The sequence below is a fragment of the Panthera tigris genome, chromosome C2 (assembly GCF_018350195.1).
Source record: "Panthera tigris isolate Pti1 chromosome C2, P.tigris_Pti1_mat1.1, whole genome shotgun sequence".
Lineage (NCBI taxonomy): Eukaryota > Metazoa > Chordata > Mammalia > Carnivora > Felidae > Panthera > Panthera tigris.
Genome location: NC_056668.1, coordinates 146,230,978 through 146,252,735, shown reverse-complemented (window position 1 = coordinate 146,252,735; position 21,758 = coordinate 146,230,978). Strand labels below are relative to the sequence as shown.

General features: G+C 46.7%; 1 protein-coding gene across 1 annotated transcript in view; it reads left to right on the top strand.

Annotated features, from left to right (window-relative positions):
* Positions 1–21,758, top strand: part of OSBPL10 (oxysterol binding protein like 10) — a 306,044-nt gene that overhangs the window by 230,101 nt on the left and 54,185 nt on the right. The window contains exon 6 of the mRNA XM_042998798.1: positions 9,593–9,747. Coding sequence (XP_042854732.1) covers positions 9,593–9,747 — 155 coding nt within the window. The remainder of the gene's footprint in view (positions 1–9,592; positions 9,748–21,758) is intronic.

Sequence of the window (21,758 nt, the reverse complement as noted above, 5' to 3'; positions counted from 1 at the left end):
CACGGTGGTTATTTTGTTTTCTTGTCATCTTTTCGGCTTTTAAAAATGTTTATTTATTTATTTTGAGAGAGAGAGGGAGACAGGGAGACAGGGAGAGGCAGAGAGAGAGAATCCCAAGCAGGCTCTGAGCTAACAGTGCAGAGCACGATGTGGGTCTCGATCCCATGACCATGAGATCATGACCTGAGCCAAAACGAAGAGTCGGGTGCTCAACCGGCCGAACCACCCAGGCGCCCCTCTTTTTCACTTTTAACCCTTTTAAAAATTACATTTCCTGTAACAGCCCCTACGTTTTGAAACATTCTGCGCGTGTCTTTCCAATCTGTTGACAACATTGGGGGAAGAATTGAATTCCTTCCTTCATCCAAAGCATCATGCTTGCCTGCCGTAAAATGGAGTTCCAGAATCTCAAACTAGCGGAATAAGAGAATGTGGCAACCTGGGGAGCGTCACCACAAAATACCTCTGTTGAGAATCTCAGGGCTCTTGAGGTTGATAGTAGTTACAGCAGCCTGACTCCCCCTGATAAAAACATAATGGTTGTATCTAAGGAAGTGCCAGCCTGGGTTGACACAAATCAAAATTCCATTAAAGCGAAACTCTGTCAGGGTTTCCTTTAAATGTTCGATGGGCAGGGAGGCACAGGTTACCCACAGCATACTAAATGGACACCTTGTTCTTCAAGCCACTTTGCTTTCTGCCCCCCACACTATTTCTTCCGCCCCTTTTCTGAATCAAAAATTAATTTGTGGTCTTCCAGCGTTTCATCTTCCGTACTATTTCCTTGTATCTTTTGGGCAACATGTTGGCTTTGGAGCCTTTGTCTGCAAATGTTCCTCCTTAATACTCCTTTTATCTAAAGCATGCGAGCCACCGACTGAAATCCAGAAAGACTTCAGTATTTGTCTGCCTGCCACCTCTGGGTTGTGGACTCTTAGACTTGTCTCTGATATCGTCTCTAAGATGCAGTGGCCTGAAATGTCTCATTTAACTTCCGTTTATGGGGAAGTTTCTAATTCAGATTAATAAGGGGACTTGCCTTTTCGGCCAAGGCTTCTGCAGTTCTGTTCCTGGTGACCACGAAATCTCCTTGAAGAGCTTGATGGAGACAAATGATTGATGGGGGCGGGGCAGGTGGGCATCTGTTCTCCCGGGTCTAGATGCGTGCCTCCCGGAAAGGTGGACAGGACTCCACCCGCAGCTGGAGAAGGCTGAGCCCCTTGGGGGTCTGGGCTTTAGGTGGGTGGCCAGTGCGGGAGAGAAACGAGACCCTGGAAGTGTTTCGGGGTGTGGAGTACTCTGCTGGCAGTGCTTCTGGTCACTTCCTTGCTTGCAGGTCCTGGTCCAGGGAGCATGGTTCAAAGGCAGAGCAGACTCGTAACCAGACAGGCACATTTGAGTGCCAGGCAAGAGCTGGGTGCTGAGAGAATGAGCGGTGCAAGGCATGTTGGGAGAAAGCTCTGGAATGAGAGCTGCCACAGCAGGTGACCGCAGAGCCTTGGGGAATTGCAGTGGGTGCCCTGCGTGCCCTTGGACATAAATCAGGACGAGAGATCAAGAGACGCGTAACTGAAGAGGAGAACCAGAGCCGAGTTGCATGTGCTTTCCCTAACTTGTCTTTCCAGTAACTTTTTCTTCTCTTTCAAGATCCGTGGGGCTTGTCGGTCAGGAAGCCAGTTGCGTTGGTCTTTCCATTTTGGGGTTTGGCAAAAAGGGTCCAAGAGGTGAGACTGTCATAAAGCCTTCTTGGGCTCTCTGGCCCGTGGCCTTCCTTCCGCTCTGCTTTTTTCTTTTCGTTTCTGGTTCTTTCCTTTTTTTTTCCTTCCAGAGATGCCTTCAGACTCCTGGTGTTCCTCTCTCTCCACCTTGTCTCTGTCTCTTACACCTTCTTTCCTGATAACCTACTGCTTCTGGTGAAAGTGTGCCCCACATAAGTCACCTTCCTTTGTGTTGTGGTTAAAAGCCGAGATGGAAACGTGCTGAGTCCTCCAGCAGATAGCGTATTGGGGGGAAAAGAAGAAAAACTAACTTTGTAGAATATTTCAGGTGGGCGGACTTCTTTCGTGGTTGTTACAACTGTCCAAACAGAGCTTTTGGGTGGCAGATTCTCCCTAACGAAAGCAGTTAGACACGAACATCCTCGCTTTCCGTTTTAAACGTGCCTTATGTTGTCTCCAAGTTTGTAAATATTAAGCTTACTCTATTTTGGGAAACCCTCGTAGGTTTACTGAGTGTAGGAGGCATGGATTCACTGTGTTGCAGGAAGAGGGACAGGTGCTGTCATCTGTCACCGGCCTCTGGATAGAGTGGCCTCCCAGCCCCGGCATGGGGACCGCAGCTCTCAGCACTCCAGGCAAGGCTTAACCCAGGGCCAAGGACGGATTAGAAGAGTTTCACGGTCAGACCTTAAAGCCCACGGTTAAATCCTCTGTTGCTTTCTTTCTGCCTCTCGTTGGTCTAAAACACGTATAGCTGCTTTCTCTCTTTCCCGTGTGCTTCTGTCTACCTCGGTGTGTCGTGTAAGGAGCGGAGGCATGTGTCAGAGCCTGTTTCGAGGACCGGAGATGCCATTTGGTGGACCACCCTCCGCCTTCCTGTTCTCTTCTGTTGTATCACCTTTGAAGATCTCCGGCTACTTGGCTTGACGGTCTGTCAGCAGGTGCCTGATAATATTTGTTCCCAGTTGTCATTTCACTTAGATGTCCTGGTCTGTTCTCGACCATCTATCCTAGAGCTTTCTTGACTCACTTGCTGTAGGTGTGCCCTGTTTCCTCACCCGTCAAACACCATCGATAGCAAAACACACCATTATCCTCCGTGCTGCTGAGAAGGAAGAGCTGCCGATGAAATCTGACACACCACTGAGCGGGGGACAGACCGGTGTCCGAGACGTGGCGGTGCGGAACAGGAGTTGATGAAGTATGGTTTAGACTTGCATCTTGTTTTAGGACACGATCGTGAGAGTCTGTCTTTCAGTAGAGTAACGTGGTCGACTTCTTTCTTTCTTTCAACTGGTGTTTTTCTGTTGGTGTCCTTCATGCTTTTCGTTTTTCTGCTTCCGTGTCGCCTTCTTGTTTTCTCTCTCTTTTGCTACATAGTCTGCTTCCTTGACTCATCGCCTTCGGCATTTTGGGAAAAGTACGTATATAAATCCTAGTAGCGGTTACAGTACATTTTTCAGGAGCATTCTTTAACCTATATTTTTTTTCTCCCTTTTTCCTTTGCTCATTTGTTTCTTCACTTCAACATAGGAGTGGCATCATATGGTATTTGTCTTCCTCTGACTGACTCATTTCGCTTAGCAGAATGCATTCCAGCCCCATCCGTGTCATCGCAAATGACAAGATTCCATTCTTTTTTATGGATGAATAACACACACACACACCACACCTTCTTTATCCATTTATCAGTTGGTGGACACTTAGGCTGTTTCCATAATTTGGCTACTCGAGACAATGCTGCTATAAACATAGGCTTAGCCTATACTTTTCTAATCCTCAGAGTCAAGAATGACACCTCTTTTTGACTCTCGTTTAGTTGTAAGCCACCTACTTCCAATTTCCTGTTTCTCTGCTATACTCTTCCCAATTTTTGATAATATAACGTGGTGAGAGGTGTTGTTAATATTTTAATACTAATTCAGTACTTCATGTGATAACGGTCAAATCTTTTAAAAAAATAATTTTGACTCAACATTCCGTTATGTAACCATGTTTAGAAAAATTACTTCAGTTTACTTCCAGGGCTGGGACTAGGGTGAGCTGAGTGAGGTACTCAGCTTGAGCACACACTGAAAGGGTGCGGATGTAATTAAGATAAATGATGTTGTTTCCTTGAAAAAATTTTTTAACGTTTATTTATTTTTGAGAGACGGAGCGAGAAAGCATGAGCAGCGGGGAGGGGCAGAAAGAGAGAGAGAGAGAGAGAGAGAGACAGAGAATCCGAAGCGGGCTCCAGGCTCCGAGCTGTCAGCGCAGAGCCCGACGCGGGGCTCGAACCCACGAACCGTGAGATCATGACCTGGGCCAAAGTGGACGCTCAACTGACTGAGCCACCCAGGTGCCCTGATAAATGGCGTTTTAATGAAATGTTTTTAAACCAAAATTAATGCAAAAATAATGAAGGATGAGCAAAATATCAAAATTTTAAATTAAAGACAGGATTCAGCACAGTGAGGCAAGGGAGACGGAGTCTTATGAGACTTTTCTTTCTTTTCATTTACTTTGGTTCAAAAATACTGTGTGAAAATGTCATTTATCTTGATTACTGAGTGTCTTGGTGCCACTTTAAAATTTACACCCCGGGGGGGGGGTGTCCTTTTTACCTCCCCTCATGCCAGTTCTGCTCAGCTGTGTGTTTAACTGGGCTCATTGCACACTACCAGTCCAAAAGGACTTTTCTAGTCTCCAGCTCCTAATTGTGCTTCTGTTCATCACATACTGGTACATGTCCGCAGGTCGTTTTGAACCCCCAAAAGGTGGAAACTTTTGAGTCTCTCTAGTGCTATGGGAAAACCTGCACTGTATAGAGTTTAAGAGTCTGGGCTCTAGAGCCAGGCTGTCTGGGTTGTAATCTTGACTTTACCACCCACTGGCTATTTGCACCTCTGTTTCTTAATCTGTCAAATGGGCATAATAGTAAGACTTACTACCTCATGGGTCGTTTTTAGGATTAGATGAGTTAACACATATAAGGTGTATACACTAGTCCTTGGCACTTTGCAAGAGCTCAGTAAATGTTGACTTTTTTTAGCAGAGGGAAGGTAAGTTAGCTCCAGACAGCATGGTCCCCTGGCCCCTGACCCCCCCCCCCCCCAAATCTGTAGACTTTTATTTGCATCTTCTGACAGTTAGTATTGTAGCAAAATTCATAATTCTTTTGTTTTCCTTTAAGGCAAGTCCAACTTTTCTGCCTTAAATGATTGGAAAAATATTCCCTTGATGTTTGTTATTCAAAAATATTGCCGAGTTTCACGAGCTAGGCATTCATTATACTCTACTTTCCTATGAGTTGGACATTTCAGCGACGAAAAGCCTAAAAAAAGATTGCCGGGCTGTGCCTACATGTGTCTTTTCCCGTTGACTTTGATGGAATGTGGTAGACTGTATCGTCAGCACCCACGGCTCTGTCTTCAGCTCAGGCTGTTTCTTTTCCTTTCTTTCTTTTTTTTACATTTATTTATTTTTGAGAGACCGAGTGTGAGCGGGGGAGGGACAGAGAGAGAGGGAGACACAGAATCCGAAGCAGGCTCCAGGCTCTGGGCTGTCAGCACACAGCCCGACGTGGGGGCTCGAACCCGTGAACCGTGAGATCGTGACCTGAGCCGAAGTCGGACGCTCAACCGACTGAGCCACCCAGGCGCCCCAGCTCGGGCTGTTTCTTTTGTGCTGTCGTCACTTGCTGTTTCCGTTCCATTGACCGGCCCTCTGTCCATCAGGATCTCTTGGATCTCTGTTGTGCATCTTTGGGATTCTCTTCTGTCTCACTGTTGCCTTGCTGCTCTTTGCAGCTGTACCTGGGGGAGCTTCCTTGTCTCCACATATTACCTATTTGACTTTCTATGGTGTTGATTCTTCTTCCCAGTTTCAGTGTTAATTTTAACTCTACTAATGCTGATTCACTTTCCTCATAATTCCTTAGTGCATCTATCTCCTTTTTCACCTCAGTCTGTTTTCTCCTCCAGCTTTCTGGTCTTGTTTCATAGAGGCTCCTTTGTTCTGTGTCGTACTGATGAGATGCCTTTCCCGATGTTTTCTCTGATGCCTTACGTTAGGAATTTCAGAGAGGTGCTTCCTTCCTCTAAGCCTTCCGAGGATACCGTTTCTTTTCCCCAGCTCGGTACAATCCTTTTGATTTATTCTGTGTTAGAATTTTCCTCCTTCGTCCTGAAATGAAGCAGGCCTATCCAGACTCCTAAACTAAGTGATCATTTATTGGAGCACCCGGGTTAGTACTGACTCACTGGTTCTTTGTGCTGAATCCATAGAGTATACAAAAAACTACTTTCCCCAGCATGCATTGCTACCTTTGTTCTTCCAGTCCTGGCCTTTGTCTATCCCGGGATGCAGTGTGTCACTGCCTGTGAGACTCTGCTTCCCTCCCCATTATCTCCTGGGTTATCACCTCTGAATGATGGTGATAGGGAGGTGAGGGAGGGACAGAGTTGAGGTGTGGGAAAATGAAGGGAGCATTGTCTTGATTGCCTTTTTAAGATTTCCTAATTATTCTTGATGAAATTTACTACTTGTATAATTTTTTTTAATTTATTATTTATTTATTTATTTTAAAAATTTTAATCTTTATTTTTGAGAGAGAGAGAGAGAGAGAGAGAGAGAAAGAGAGAGAGAGAGAGAGGGAGGGAGGGGTAGAGAAAGAGGGAGACACAGAATCCGAAGCAGGCTCCAGGCTCCGAGCTGTCAGCACAGAGCTCGACGCGGGGCTTGAACTCACAACCTGCAAGATCATGACCTGAGCTGAAGTTGGATGCTCGACCGACTGCGCCACCCAGGAGCCCCTAACTTTTTTTTTTTAAAGCACTCCTGTATTTATGAGCTAGTTGCCCAGTTTTTAAGATCTGAATCCAGCTCTCAGTCCCTGAGAAGTAGTTGGTTGGCAAGACAGGAGTAAGAAGTCTCTTTCCTCCTTTCTCATGGCAGATTCTAGTGTCTTGAACTTTGGGTTGGTTTTCTTAGCCCAGCCCCATGTATCCCCATCCATCTTATTATTTATGGGGGCTCCTCCCAAGTCTGGAGTTTTTTGGGGGTTTTTTTTAGTTTATTTATTTTGAGAGAGAGAGAGACAGTGAGAGAGAAGGCAAGAGAGCGGTAGGGACAGAGAGAGAGAAGGAGAGAGAAATCCAAGCAGTTTCCATACTGTCCGTGCAGAGCCTGACGTGGGGCTTGAACTCCCAAACCATGAGATCATGACCTGAGCTGAAATCAAGAGTTGGATGCTTGACTGAGCCACCCAAGTGCCCCTAAAAATTTATTTTTTAAGTAATCTCTACACCCACCATGGGAATCATAGGTAAAAACCCAAGATCAAGAGTCACATGCTCCACTGACTGAGCCAGCCGGGCGCTCCTCACCTTTTTTCAAATGGCCTCAAGAACTGATATACAGATGCCATTTTGCCATTAAAAAATGTGGAAAACCCACATACTAAAAAATTTACCAATTTTAACTCTTTTTAAGTATCTAGCTCAGTACAGTGTTGAATACTTTCACATTGTTGTGTAACCAACCTCTAGAAAACGCTCCATCTTGTGAAACAAACTCCATACCCATTAAACACTAATTCCCCTTCCCCTTGAGACCACCGTCCATTTTACTTTCCCTCTCTCTTTTTGCCATTTCTCATTTTTTTTTTTTTAACTTTTAGGAGGTTGTGAAACTCACATTCCTTTTGAAATTTACTGTCTCTGAAAGTCTTAATAGTCATTCATTCATTTGGCATGTATTTATTGACCGCATGTTGTGTGTCAGACCATATTCTAGGTTTTGGGGACACAGCCACGAGCAGGGGCAATATTGTCTCTGCTTTCAGGTGCTGACATTTTGGGAAGGAGAGAAACACAGTAGACAAACAAATGAGCAGGGTGAGCTTAGATAGGGAGTTTAGATACGTGCTGTGAGGACAGTAAACTGACGGGACCGGGCGTGCTTTGGGGATGGTGCTTTGGCTGGGGAGGTCCCAGGGGGCTTCTCTGAGCAAGTGATGTTTGAGTCAACCCCTGGATTTACGCAGGAGAGCTCTCCCCCAGGTAGAACTGGGGGGGGGGGGGGCGTGTTCTGAATGGGAGGAACGCCAGGCGCGAAGGCTCTTGACCGTAATGAACTTGGCTCGCTTGAGGAATGGAAAAACTACCAGCCTGACTTGAGCCCAGTAAGCAATGAGGAGAAAATGAAATGAGACTGGGCAGTCTTGCAAACCAAACAGCTAGATTATGTTCCAGTTGCCACGAGGAGCCACTTGAGGCTTTTAAGCCACAGCTATGTGATCGAACACCTGACAGTTAGAAAAAAAAAATTCTGCATAAAACTATGCTTGTGTAGGATAATCCCGTACACAGCGACAGGCACGCTGCACATATCCAGCTCTTTGATCTGCCTCTGTTACTTTGTTTCCATCAGCCAGAGTCTCCCCAGTGTTAAAAGCCTGGGATGCTTGCAGGTTTTTCTTTGACTAACTGTAATGAAAAGGTTGATGGGTATGATTACTTTACAGGTGGAACTCCTGAGACCCTGAGAGGTCGAGTTCTAGTGCCCATAAGGCAGGATCCACTTCAGCCCACCTTTTCTTCATCCCTTATACCTGCTCTTAGACCAAGAACATAGCCTCCAGAGGGAGGGTCAGCTGAGTTTGAGATCTTTTCTTATTCGGATGGTGGAATTGCTATTCTCAAGAGGAAAAGGAATTCCCTGCCATCACTCCTGTCCCCATTAGTAAGCATATATAGATAGTCTGTAATAATACCTGACTCGGAAATAAACATATGAGAGCTAAAAAAAAAAAAAAAAAAAAAAAAAAAAAAAAAAGTTTTTGTTTTTCCCCCAAGGATTGAGGGAAGATTAGAAAAATGCTTTTGTTTTACGAGACTGGTGTTTGTAAAACGTTTCTTGCTCGAGTGGAATGAACATGTGTCCTTAGGGGCTTCCTGACATTGGCAGAGGCGGGGGCACGTGATGCAGGCACCTTTTCAGAGCCGTGGTCATGATGTCAGTTGGCATTTGTTTTTTAATGTTTGCTTATTTTGAGAGAGAGAGAGAGCTCACTCAAGAGAGAGCATGAGTCGGGGAGGGGCAGAGAGTGGGAGGGGAGAGAATCCCAAGCAGGCTCCACACTGTCAGTGTGGAGCCCAATGAGGGGCTCGAACTCCGCGACTGTGTGATCGCGACCTGAACCGAAACGGGGAGTTGGACGCTTAACCAAGTGAGCCACCCAGGTGCCCCATCAGTTGGCATCTACGCCACAATGTGAGCAGCCCATTTCTGATCAAATTTGACTTGTTTTTCACTATAAATATATATTTTTAATTTTTTAAATGAAAAAAAAATTTTTTTTAATTTTTGTTTTGACACAGAGAACATGAGCAGGGGAGAGACAGAAAGAGAGGGAGACGCAGAATCCGAAGCAGGCTCCGGGCTCCGAGCTGTCGGCACAGAGTCCGAGGCGGGGCTCGAACTCACAGACCGTGAGACCATGACCTGAGCGGAAGTCAGACACTTAGCTGACTGAGCCACCCAGGCACCCCTTTTTATAAATATTTTTTGAAGATTAAAAAAATTAAGAAGAACACCTTTAAGAAAATCTGGCTTTGGTGAATGCACTTTTTTTCCCCCCCAAAAGACGGGGAAAGAGCCAGCCTGTGGTGAATCTGGCATTGCCATTGTACAGATTCCAGTTTATAAATAGATCCAGATCTGCACGGCCCTTGGTACCTCATCCAAAACAGGCCCACTGACATTTGCCACAGGCCACTTCCTGGGCCCCTTTCGGGTCAGCCTCCTTATACAGTGGGGCACGGGTCTCTCTTGAGCCGTAAATGCTTGCCTTGGAAAATCCCAGGCATCATCCCGGGTCTTTCTTTCAGAGAACGTCCTGGGATGGCACGGGCCCGAGTCACATTCCACGGAGCAGCTGAGAAACGGGACGCTTGGCTCTTTGCCCGCAGCCAGCGCCAACGTAACCTGGGCGATTTTACCAAACTCCGCCGAAGACGAGCAAAGCCCGCAGCCAGAGCCAGAGGTAAGCGAGCCGTGCGTTCTCTCTCGGCACCTGCGTGGCTTGTGTTCTCGCTTGTCCCGAAACGTAGCAATCGTATTTGTAACTTGCTCGTCTCTTTGTTTCAAGAGGAGCCAAATCATAAAACGGAAGCGTTGCCTGGAGAGGGAAAAGCGGGTCGGCGTGCGCCTGGCACGTCTGTTCTCGTGTCTGGCAGCTGCTGTGGGTGCGATGCGATCCGACCCACGAGGAATCTCCTGTTTGCATTGAAATGGGAGTCGTTTTAACTCCAAGTGGGAGAAACTCAAACGATGCCCGTTGACGCGATGGGAGCAGTTACAATATATCATGTCGCTCCCCTGAATAATGGCTTCTTCACGTGGTCTGTGCTAACCTAAGCGCCTGCCTCACACGCTCGAGCCCTGCATGCTCCAGAACCAGGCCAGGGTCCCCCCGGGGCGGTGGCTGGCACTCCCGGGCATTGCGCTGCAGCCGGGTCCCCGCTGCAGGGGACAGCTGTCCTGCCTGGGCCGGGAGGGGCAGTCCCCGCAGATCCTCGCGACCGGCCGGGCTCTGGCAGGCTTCGTGGACTGTCACCTGCCCGCAGGACTCTCCCGACTGACCGTACCCCTGAGCGGCGGCCGGAAGGAAGCCAGATGCAGCATTTCCTTTTGTTAATTTTACTTTGCGTCGCGAGGGAACTTTGTTGTTTGTGGCTTTGGATGCGCCCGTCCTATTGACGTGACCCTGTGACCTAGGCGGAGCCGTGCTTGAACCGGGTGTGAGGGGTTGTTCTTCCTTCCAGACGAAAACACCGTAGCCTGAAAACTGTAGGGCATTCATAAAATCTGCTTTGGGAGGTTGAAAGCCCCAAGGCAGCTTCTTGGATCAAACGGTCTTGGTGGTCGACGGAGCATGTTTTCTGGGGCACCTGGGTGGCTCAGTCGGTTAGGGTCCGACTTCGGCTCAGGTCATGATCTCACGGTTGGTGAGTTCGAGCCCCGCGTCGGGCTCTGTGCTGTCGGCTCGGAGCCTGGCGCCTGCTTCGGATTCTGTGTCTCCTCTTTTTCTGCCCCTCATCCACTCACTCATGCTCGCGTGCGCTCTCTCTCTCTCTCTCTCAAAAATAAACATTAAAGAAGAAAATACCGTTTAGAAATGTTGTCCAAGCTTCACATGATTATATTCTGTGACAGGGACTTGGTAGCTTAGCTCTCCCAGAGGCAGGATGAGCCTGCCCACAGATATTTCATTAGCATCTATCAGGTGCCTTCACAGGGCGTGAAATGAACAGGGGGCGTGAGATTCTTGAAAGCACTTGCCTCTCCCTGTACGATGAGATTCCGGTGGATCAACTTGCAGCTGATGTGAAGGTGACTCAGAAGGTAAGTTGGTGGCAGCTGAGTAAATGGTAGGAGCCCTGCTGCCCTATTGTTCTTCTGAGAGCCTTGGGTGGGGTCGCATGGGAGGGTTGAAAACTGCAGTATGCTTCATTTCCTTCTCAACAAACCTTGGGGGGGAGTCGCATCATAATAAATATATTTATATTTAAGGTCTTGCTCTAGGGAAAAATGCAAAGAGTAGGCGAGTAAGTTATTGGATATTTAGTAATAATTCTTTAGGTTCTCACTCCCAGCAGCATTCTTGGGCAAAGCCTAACAGAAGCCATCACCTAATAAGCGTACTTACCAGGGCTGGTGACCTTGCCCGTCCTGTGAATCCATCGTTGTGCCTTCTGCTCTTCCCTGACAGTGCTCCCTCTAACCCTGATTCTTGAGAGGCCAGATCTGTCCTTTTTACCTAAAATGGTTGTCCGCTTTGCTGTACCGATCACTAGCCCCGGCAGAAGAGTGTGTTGCTGTCCACGAGAAATAACCAGCTTCCCAATTCAACTTGTTAAAAATACTTTGAGGGAGAAGAAGTAGGGAGAACTTTTTCCCCCTTAAGTTAGGAACGTCTTTAATTTCTGGTTGTCGTATTCCGTTTACTCCAGTCCGAGCAGCGTAAGGTGTTGTTGGGCATGTCCCTACAGCAGCGAGGACTTATGGCGGGGGGAGGGGGGGGTGATGGCAGCATGATGGTGTTTTGATGGTTTTCTGAGATGGGATCGGTTAGAGACTCCTCTCACTCCCCGCCCCCCCTCCCCGAGCGACAGCTCTGGTAGATGAGTCTCACAGCCCCAAAACGGTCGGTTTCTATTTTTATTTTGTCCTCTGTCACTTTTTTTTTTGTCTTAAGAATCGAAGAAGCTAGCAATATCCACCCAATAGTTTTCCTGTCAGAAAAAAGGAAAATGTTTCCGTCGCCTCCCTTTTGTACAATTTGGAGAACTAACCCAAGAAGAAATGAAGTGAAATTCCTTATGAGAAGCTTCCTTAGCCCTTTGATACAGAGAGTAGAGTTACTATGTGAGTCCCTGCCGGGGAACTCAGGATTGTAATTATGGTGGCACTTGAATTAAGTAAACTGTTTTCTTCTGGTGTGTTGCTTTGGTCACGCGTTAAGTGTTTAGAAGGGGTAATTAGGGTGTAAAAGGTATGCCTCCCTCTGCTACGTGGGTGCTTGTTTGCTACCACTAAGCAATTAACTCAGTCCAGTTCCCACTGGGCACAGACTGGGTGTCCTACCATTCAGTTCGACTCTTGACATTATCCACCTGGGCGGAGTGTCAGATCCCACAGGTTAAGGGCTCAGCCCCCCAGGACTCTCCCATCCCCCCTCCCCCCACCGCTCCAGCCGATGACAAGTCCAGGCCACCCGTGCTTCTGCCCAACCGGCTATAGGTCAGAAGTTCCCACAAACCCCAGCGTGAGTTTGGACCATTTGCTAGAACAGCTCACAGAACTCAGAGAACTGTTTACCAGTTTATTATATACAAGTTTGTAATTCGGGACCAGGTGGAAGAGGTGCATGGGGAAGGCTCACGAGTTTCCATGCCCTCCCCAGCCACCTCCGTGTGTTCACCAACCTGGAAGCTTCTGAACCCTATTCTTTTGGGGTTTTATGGAAGCTTTATTACGTAGGGATTGATTAAATCGTTCGTGACTGAACTCAACCTCCGGCCCCTCTCCCTTCCCTGGATGTCAGGGGGTGGGACTGAAAGTTCTGCCCCTCGAATCAATTTTACTTCCCCCAGGAAACTGCGTCCTTCCTTGGGTTACCTAGGGGCTTCTAAATGTCATTCATTAGCATAACAAAAGACACCTTTCTTTCTCACCCCACTCTCCTCACCCCTTCATCCCTTAGGGAATTATCAGAGTTTTAAGAGCTCTGTGCCCAGAATGGGGACAGACACTCTTTCTTACTATGAAAGTGTTATTATACTCCCCTCCCCTATTCTGGCTTTCCTGTAAAACAACTTATAGATACCTGGAAAATTAATGCGTTTTCAAGCTTAGTCTGTTCAATTCCCAGCAGAATAAAACTGAAAGACCAGTGTGTATTTAATATATGAGTTAGAGTAGAACTGTGGTTCTACTCTACTAAAATTTTATTCTGCTGGGGCTAGAACTAACTGCATGTGAAAATGAAATATTCGTCCATAATGAAATGAGTTAGGATCTTGGTTTTACCCATTAGCAGACGACTTTTCAACTCCCTTCGCACCGTTTGAAATTGAAATTTAGAAAAAGGTTTTTGTTGTGCTGTCTTGGGAAAGAATACCTTGTAGTAGGGTAAGGGAGAACAGTGATGGGGAGATATCGGGATTGACCCTCTCGGCCCTCCTGATGGGAAATCTAACAACGGCATGTCCCGGAATTTTGTACGGCTAGGTGTCGGAATGCATGATCGGCTTCATAAATGAACTTGTGTGAGACTTGGAAGCCTGAGAGGAAACCAAGAAACCAAGTACCTTGTGCTGGTGCTGCTGGTGGGCAAGTCATGGGGGTGTGTGTGTCCCAAGGCAGTTGCGGGGGCCAGACGCATTGTCCGAGGGCCTCAGGTCCACCTGCTTGGGCTAGAGAGGCTGTTGGGGTGGCAGCCGCGGCCGCTTCCCACCATCAGGACCTTGGCTACCTACCGCCTACCATGGTGTGTCCTTGAAATAAAAGTTGAAGGGGTCTTTGCTCTTCCACTCCTCTCAGAGATTCTGTAAGCACCTAATTCCCATATCTAATCCCTTTCTGATTGAAATACCTGGTGTGGTTTCTGTTTCCTGCTGCAGATCAAGACTAGTCAGTTGCACCTGGGGATCAGAAAGCAGAGGGTGACATGGAGACAGTCGTGTGTGTGACCCTGTGGACCTACCTTTCTGGAGGGACAGAACCTTCATTTTTAAAAAAAAAATTTTTTTTTAACGTTTATTTATTTTTGAGACAGAGACAGAGCATGAACGGGGGAGGGGCAGAGAGAGAGGGAGACACAGAATCGGAAGCAGGCTCCAGGCTCTGAGCCATCAGCCCAGAGCCCGACGCGGGGCTCGAACTCACGGACTGCGAGATGGTGACCTGAGCTGAAGTCGGATGCTTAACCGACTGAGCCACCCAGGCGCCCCAGAACCTTCATTTTTTTAAAAGTTAGTTTTATTGAGGCGTAATTCATAAATAGTAAAACCCACCCCTTTTTGAAATAGTTTTGAGAGAGCGAGCGTGCGAGCAGCGGAGGGGCAGAGAGAGAGGGAGACAGAGGATCAGAAGTGGGTTCTGTGCCAACAGCAGACAGCCGGACACAGGGCTTGAACCTATGAACCGTGAGATCATGACCTGAGCCGAAGTCGGATGCTTAATGACTGAGCCACCCTGGGGCCCCATAGCCGCCCTTTTAAAATGCGGTTTTGTCACTTTTAAAGAATTAAAACACAGAGTAGCTCTGTCACTTGACAAAATTCCCTTGTGTTCCTTCATAGTTAGCCCCTCCCCCTAGCCCTGGACAGTCCTCATCTGTTTTCTGTCCAGGTAGCTTTGCCTTTTCCGGAAATCCACAGAAATGAAATCATACGGTGTGTGTCCCCTTTTGAGTCTGGCTTCTTTTGTTTCGCATAATGCATTTGAGAGCCGTGCACGTTGGCGTGTTAATCAGGGCTTCCCGCCTTCTTCCTGCTGACTTGTATCCATTGGATTCAGAGTTGGTTTCCCCACTCACCAATCGAAGAACATTTGGTAAACTTAACTTAAATCCCCCACGGATAAACTAGAAACAGGGAAGCATGTGTTAATCATTTAAGGCAGATATTTGGTGTCTGGATACCTACCCTTGGCCAGGAGGGAGGAGGTGGAGAATCGGTACTACTAATCTCTTTCTCGGAGACCCTGAGCAGAGGTATTTAAGCTAGTGCCTCGAGAGCCCGCTGTCCGTTGCTGTGCACCCCTGCGTTGACTGTTCCTTTACAGACATTGCCTGGTTAATTGTCTGAACTTCAGGGCAACAAAGCTGTCAAGAGACCGCACACCGTACATCCCCCCAAATCTAGCAGGTTCAATAAGACTTCTTTTTCTTTCTTTCTCACATTTATTTTTGAGAGAGAGAGAGAGAGAGAGAGAGAGACAGAGAGAGAGAGAGAGAGAAAGAGACAGAGCGTGAGTGGGGGAGGGGGAGAGAGAGAGAGAGAGGGAGACACAGAATCCAAAGCAGGCTCCAGGCTCCGAGCCGTCAGCCCAGAGCCCGACGTGGGGCTCGAACCGGTGAACTGCAGGAACTGCAAGATCGTGACCTGAGCCGAAGTCGGATGCTTAACTGATTGAGCCACCAGGTGCCCCCCGCCTTTTTTTTTTTTTTTTTTAACAGAAAGACTTCTTATAATGTCCCTAAGTACTGAGCATTTAGCCAAATGGGCTTTGGTTAGAAAATTGCAAAATTGAATTTTTAAGTAAGCACATCATAATCTCTCCCCCACTTCCCCAAGGGAGGGGAGGAAATTGTTTTACAAATGAAGGAAGGAGACAGATATAAAAGACTTAGCTGAATTTTGCCTCAAGAAGAATTTCCATGCCCTTGGTGGATTCGTCATTTTAGCACTGAACTTTTGAACCACCTAACAACACAGAATGCTGTCAATTTGAAATCGTCTGACGTTCAAGTTGAAGCCTGGCCAGTATAATCCCCTCAACCCAGTTTTATCATCTGATTCTTCACCTCCACGATACATAAATGTATAGGTATTGATGACTAAGGGTATGTATCAGGCACAGGATGGTGATGGATTTTGGAAGATAAGGTAATAGATTGTTTTGATCCTTTGGATAATTAACACAAGTGTTCAGTCTTACGTGTTTGTTCAAAATATGTGACACCCATTTATTTGGTTCCAACCATTTAATGAAGGAGTGAGACATTTATCACTGACTTCTGGCAATTGAAAATCACTTTATTGAATTCTGAATTTAATTTCAAATGGTCGCTACACGGGAAATATTGTTGATCACATTTGTTAGAATTTGTTACAAGGAAGTTCATGGGGAAAACGATCCCCTCCCCACCCCACTCCCCATCCTGTCACCAGTTTGATCGCATCTCCTTCCCAGATCCTGTAGAACACCTCTTTTTTTTAAATCTTTTCTTTGAATCACTAAATCTTAGAGTAGTCATTAGGGGTCAGATGGCTGCTCTCCAAAATGGAGTGACTAACTGGCCAAAAGTCCACAAAACTGGCCCATGGGAGACGAGATTTGTATCTGGACTTCCTCTCTCCCAAGCCAATACCTTTCCTCCACACCAGACCATCTCCTGTATCTGGTAGGATTCTTTCAGTTACAATAGCAGAGACTCGAACAACTAGTGGCTCAAGCAATAAATAAAATCTTCTCGCAGAATAAGAATTCTGCCAATCAATACTTCCAGGTTTGATGGCCTCAAAGGCACAGGCTTCTGTAAAAACAGTATGGAGGTTCCTGAAAAAATTAAAGCTAGAACTACTGTATGATTCAGTCATCTCACTTTTGTGTATTTATCTAAGAGAATCTCTCAAAGAGATGATTATTGTAATTCAGAACAGCCAACAGGTAGAAATGACCCTAAATGATCATCTGTGGATGAATGAGTACAGAAAACGTGGTTACACAATGGATTTGCATTTAGCCTTTAAAAAGAGTGAAATCTTGTCATTGGCTGCGACATGGGTGAACCTTGAGCGCATGATGTTGAGTGAAGTTAACTGGTCATGATTCCATTTACATGAGGTATCTAAGTATTCAAAGTCAAACAGAAAGTAGACTGTTGGTTGCCAGGGTCAGGGAGGTGGTAGAGAGGGAGAATTGAGGCGATGCTGTTCAAAGAGTTTAAAGCTTCAGTCATGCAAGGTGAAAATGTTCTAGAGATCCGTGCAACAGTGTGCATGTAGCTAATACCATACACCTAAAAATTTATCAAGTGGGTACATTTCAGGTGTTTTTATCATGTAAAAACTGATTATTTCTGTTTAAAAGGGTGTGTGTGTGCGTGTGTGTATGGATGGATTTCTTCTCTTCTTCTTACTATTGGCTTTTTATCCTTAGGCGTGTCACTTCCTGATTGCTGCATGACAACTACAGTCCCCAGCATTACATCCTCACAACAGTATCCTTTAGAATGTAGGAAGAGATGGGGGGGCTCTTCTAAAGACTCTTACTCTTTTCCAAGACTCTTGATGTGGGAAGGGCAGCCCCCCGCCGCTGGTCCCCATACACTCTTTCTGTTATATGGTAGCCAGAACTGGATCACGTGCCCACGCCAAGACCTAGAACACATTGTCGGTAACTGGATTTCTAGAACTACTTCAAAGCAATCATGAGTCTGCCTCTGTGGCTGTGGAAGAGTGTGCCTTCCCTGAGTCAAAGGATCTCGAGTCCTAGAGATCTCAAAATTGGATTCGTTAAGCAAGGTTGGAAGAGGAATATGCCTTTGGGCAGTAACCGATGGCGTCTGCTGGATCCCTAAATGTGCCCCGAGCAGCTTTTCTTCATGCAGAAATCATCTTCAGCTTCCCTAGGACTTTTCTAACCCGGCCATGTCATCTTGGAGACCAGATTCTTTGAAGGTAGACCCCACCTCTGGTGCCTCTTTGAAGATTCCAAAGCAGTTAGGAAAGTACTGTGCACATAGTAGACCTTTTATAAATATTTGCCGAAGGAATGTGAATGATAAGGTCCGTTTGTACTGTTCATAACTAAAGGGCATGCTTCTCCCTTGTTCTCAGTTCTAGGCCTCGCTCTTCTTGGTGGTTCTGGAAGCCCCGGTAGAAGTAAGTTTAACTTATTGAGTGGCATATGAGTTACATAGGCTGCTGTGACAAAAGATTCATTATTGGCCCGTGCCCTGGACCTTTCCAGGCAGAAGGCTCTCCTCGTTGGTCCGTTTCTAGCCATTGGCGTTGACCACCTATGCAAAAGGTACTAGATGGTGGTAGTTATATGTGGGACCCTTGTTATAGCCACTGAAGACAGTTTTAGGTCCTGACATGAGGAGTGCACAGTGGCTTGATCATCTGGGTGTTTTTTCTTCTGCTCTTCTGGCTGCTGGTCTGAAAGGAAAGTAGTCCATCCATCGGGCAAATGTAGAAGATTGCTATCTGACCCTCAGGACATTAAAAAATCAGAAGGATTCAGGTTGTTACTTACCTTTGCAGACACACTTCTCCCAAGTTTGCTCTGTGTCTGAATATACTAAGACAGTAACTATTCATGTACTCAGTTATTTGTTTATTCATCAAACATGGAGTTACTATGTGTTGGACATTGAACAGAGAACTCCTTAGTTCAGAAGATTTTTATAACCTAGTACTATAAACTGAATTGTGCCTACCTCCCCTTGCAAGCTCATATGTTGAAGCCCCAGCCCCCACGTGACATATCAGGGAGATAGTGTCTTTGGGAGGCAGCTAAAGTTAGGTGAGGTCATAAGGGTGGGGCTCTAATCCAGCACCCTAATCCAATAGGACTGTAGTCTTGTAAGAAAAGGAAGAGAAGGAGACCCCTTTCTCTGCCCTGTGAAGACAGAGTGAGAAGGCGGCTTTCTGCAAACCAGGAAGAGCCCTCTCACCAGAACCCAACCATGTTGTATCCTGATCTCAGTCGTCCAGCCTCCAGAACTACGAGGAAAATAAATTCTCAGGCACCTGGGTGGCTCCATTGGTCAAGCGTCTGACTCTTGGTTTCGACTCAGATCATGATCTCACGGTTCGAGAGTTCAAGCCTTGCATCAGGCTCTGTGCTGACAGCACAGAACCTGCTTGGGATTCTCTCTCCCTCTCTGTGCCCCTCCCACTCTCTCTCCCCCGCTTCTCTCAAAATAACTAAATAAACTTCTGGAAAAAAATTCTCTTGTCTAAACCGTCTTGTTCATGGCATTTTGTTATGGCAACCTGAGCTAAGATACTCAGCTTCTTAACAACTTGCATAATTCACAATACTTATGATTTGTTTTATATTTTGAGATTAGAAGCAGAAGAGATGGTGTTTAGGCAAGTGATGTTTCCAGGAAGTGATATTTCCAGGTTAGTATGCCAAGACTATGTAGGTCCTGGGGTATGTGGCCACAAATCTACCTGTGGCTCGTAGCAGTCAAAATGACGATCTCTGAGGGGCGCCTGGGTGGCTCGGTCGGTGGAGCGTCCGGCTTCGGCTCGGGTCAGGATCTCGCAGTTTGTGAGTTCGAACCCCGCGTCAGGCTCTGGAGCCTGTTTCAGATTCTGTGTCTCCCTCTCTCTGCCCCTTCCCCGCTCATGCTCTGTCTCACTCTGTCTCTCAAAAATGAATAAGCGTTAAAAAAAAAAGTTGACGATCTCTGAGATGCCATGAAAGACGAATACGTGTTTCTGTGATATTCTAGTACGTTGTTCCTTCCGTGGCTGAGAGTGCCTTTTTTCTTGCCAAAAAAAAAAACCTCACATTTTTTTTGCCCTTTTTTATTCTTTTAACAAACCAACAACTATAACCATCACGCACTGACCTGAGCCCCGTGTGCATTTTTCAAGGTCTCCTCGAGCTTGGTTTCCGGTGGCATTAATGAGCTCTCCTACTACAAGGCATGATGGTGTAATTTCCTCCGCAGCTTTGGGGGATTCATTTCAGTGTATGCTACTTTTTCAAGGACGTTTTCATCCTTCCATCCTACTTCTTCCTCTTCCTCTCTCCCTTTTTGTGGGTGATACTAAAGTTTTGTTTTCTTGACTGGGTGTTGCTTTTGTAAGGGAGGGGTGGAATATAGTGGAAGGTCTCAAGTCTACCTTCTTGGGGGCCTGTAGGGTATGTCTCAGGACTTTCATTGGGTTTCAACACTGGAATCAACAGGTCTTTGGGGGTAGCCTTAGGAGTGGTCACCATGTTACCTCCCTTCTCTCCCCTCCCCCCCTCCCCAGCCAGTGTGGCTTTGTGACATAAACACAAAGGGAGGTAGCCGCCTTGGATTTGACAATTGTGAGCTGGAGATATGAAGAAAATCAGCGCCAAGTGGTATAATCTGTTCTACCCCGCAGCAGTACTCAAAGGATCCAGGGCTTTGAACCTGGTGAATGAATGGTTTTAAAACACTGCAGTGTTTAGTATGGATTTTCCCGCCTCTTCCTCCTCCTCTCTCTGCCTCCCTCTCATTGCTCTTGCCACGAAGGGAGGAAGTCAGATCTGAACCAGAGGTGAAGAGTTGAAGAGTTTGTAATGATGTGGTAGGATATTTTTTTTAGTATTCTGGTTTGGGGGGTATTTTTTTCTCTGCTTATGAACGTGGCCCCACGTTTCACAACCCCTTGCCAGCCTCCGCCCATGAAATTATACCAGGAGAAACGAGCTTTTCACCATCTGCCTGGCTTACATTTTTATTTGCCCACAATGAATAACTATTCTCGAGGTGATTTATATGCTGCCCTGGGATGACGTTCACTTTCCTGAGATGGAAAGTCGGCGCTCAGAGATTTATGATCTTGGGGAAAGAATGTTATGGAAGAAAAGAGTACAGTCTTTTCTCACATGTGCTCTGGGCTCTGCCCACATTCATCAATGAGGTCTGTATCCCTTTTGCAATTTGAATTGAGTTTTGTGGCTGGCTCGTGGGCCTGTGCGGCGCAGGGGCATACTGGGTGCTAAATCAAGATTGTGGATTCTCAAATTTGGGGTGAGGAAGATAGGCATGAGCAACTTAGGCAGGTGGAACGTCGATCGCGTGTGCACCAGTAAGAGAGCTGAAGCACCAAGTCCCCGTAGCGACTTTCAGACTCTGTGGATACAGGAACACCGCTTCTCTAACACTTGAGTATACTTCACCAGTGGCTAGGTGGCTGCCCGTCTTGTCTCCAGTCACCTCAGGACCGTAGCTGTCCTTGGCCCCTGAAGATACTGAAGCAACAACGGCCACAAGGTGGCTCCTGTGGGGTGACAACTGCGGTCAGGTGTCATGTGACGCCCCGACACCACCATCTTCTTTCTCGTCTTCCAGGGCACCCCCATCCCTGCCCTTTTCTCTGTCGTTCCCCCCACCCGCTCTGCACCCAGCTAAGCGGACGCTGGACTGTCCTCATGCCACATGTGGCTGTCTCCGTTGGCCACGATAATCCCAGCAGGTGACCTCGTTGTGAATAAGTAAAGGAAGCGTGGCGGAAATACGGGCACATGGAAGGAAAGGGAACTGTAACTTTTTTGGAAATGGAATTCACCATACTGGAGAACCGTGTAGCCTTAATAGGCGCTCTTCAGCGGGTCCCACGTCAACTGTTCACGTTTTTTTCCGATCTCCTCAGGGTTTCTTTCCTTTCAAAAGAATTGAGAGTGTATGTAACTTTGTTTCTTAGAGTTATTTTATTTTATTTTTTTTAATGTTTATTTTTTGAAGGAGAGAGAGAGAGACAGACAGAGTGTGAGTAAGGGAGGGGCAGAGAGAGAGTGAGACACAGAATCCGAAGCAGGATCCAGACTCTGAGCTGTCAGCACAGAGCCCGACGCGGGGCTCGAACTCATGGACTGCGAGATCATGACCTGAGCCGAAGTCGGACGCTCAACCGACTGAGCCACTCAGACGCCCCTCTTAGAGTTGTTTCAAAATTTGTAGTGCAAAAGTATTAAATCTCCACTCGTTCTAGTGAATGAATGTAGAGTACTTAAGCCACATTACGAGTTTCAAGGAGCTTTGTGGGT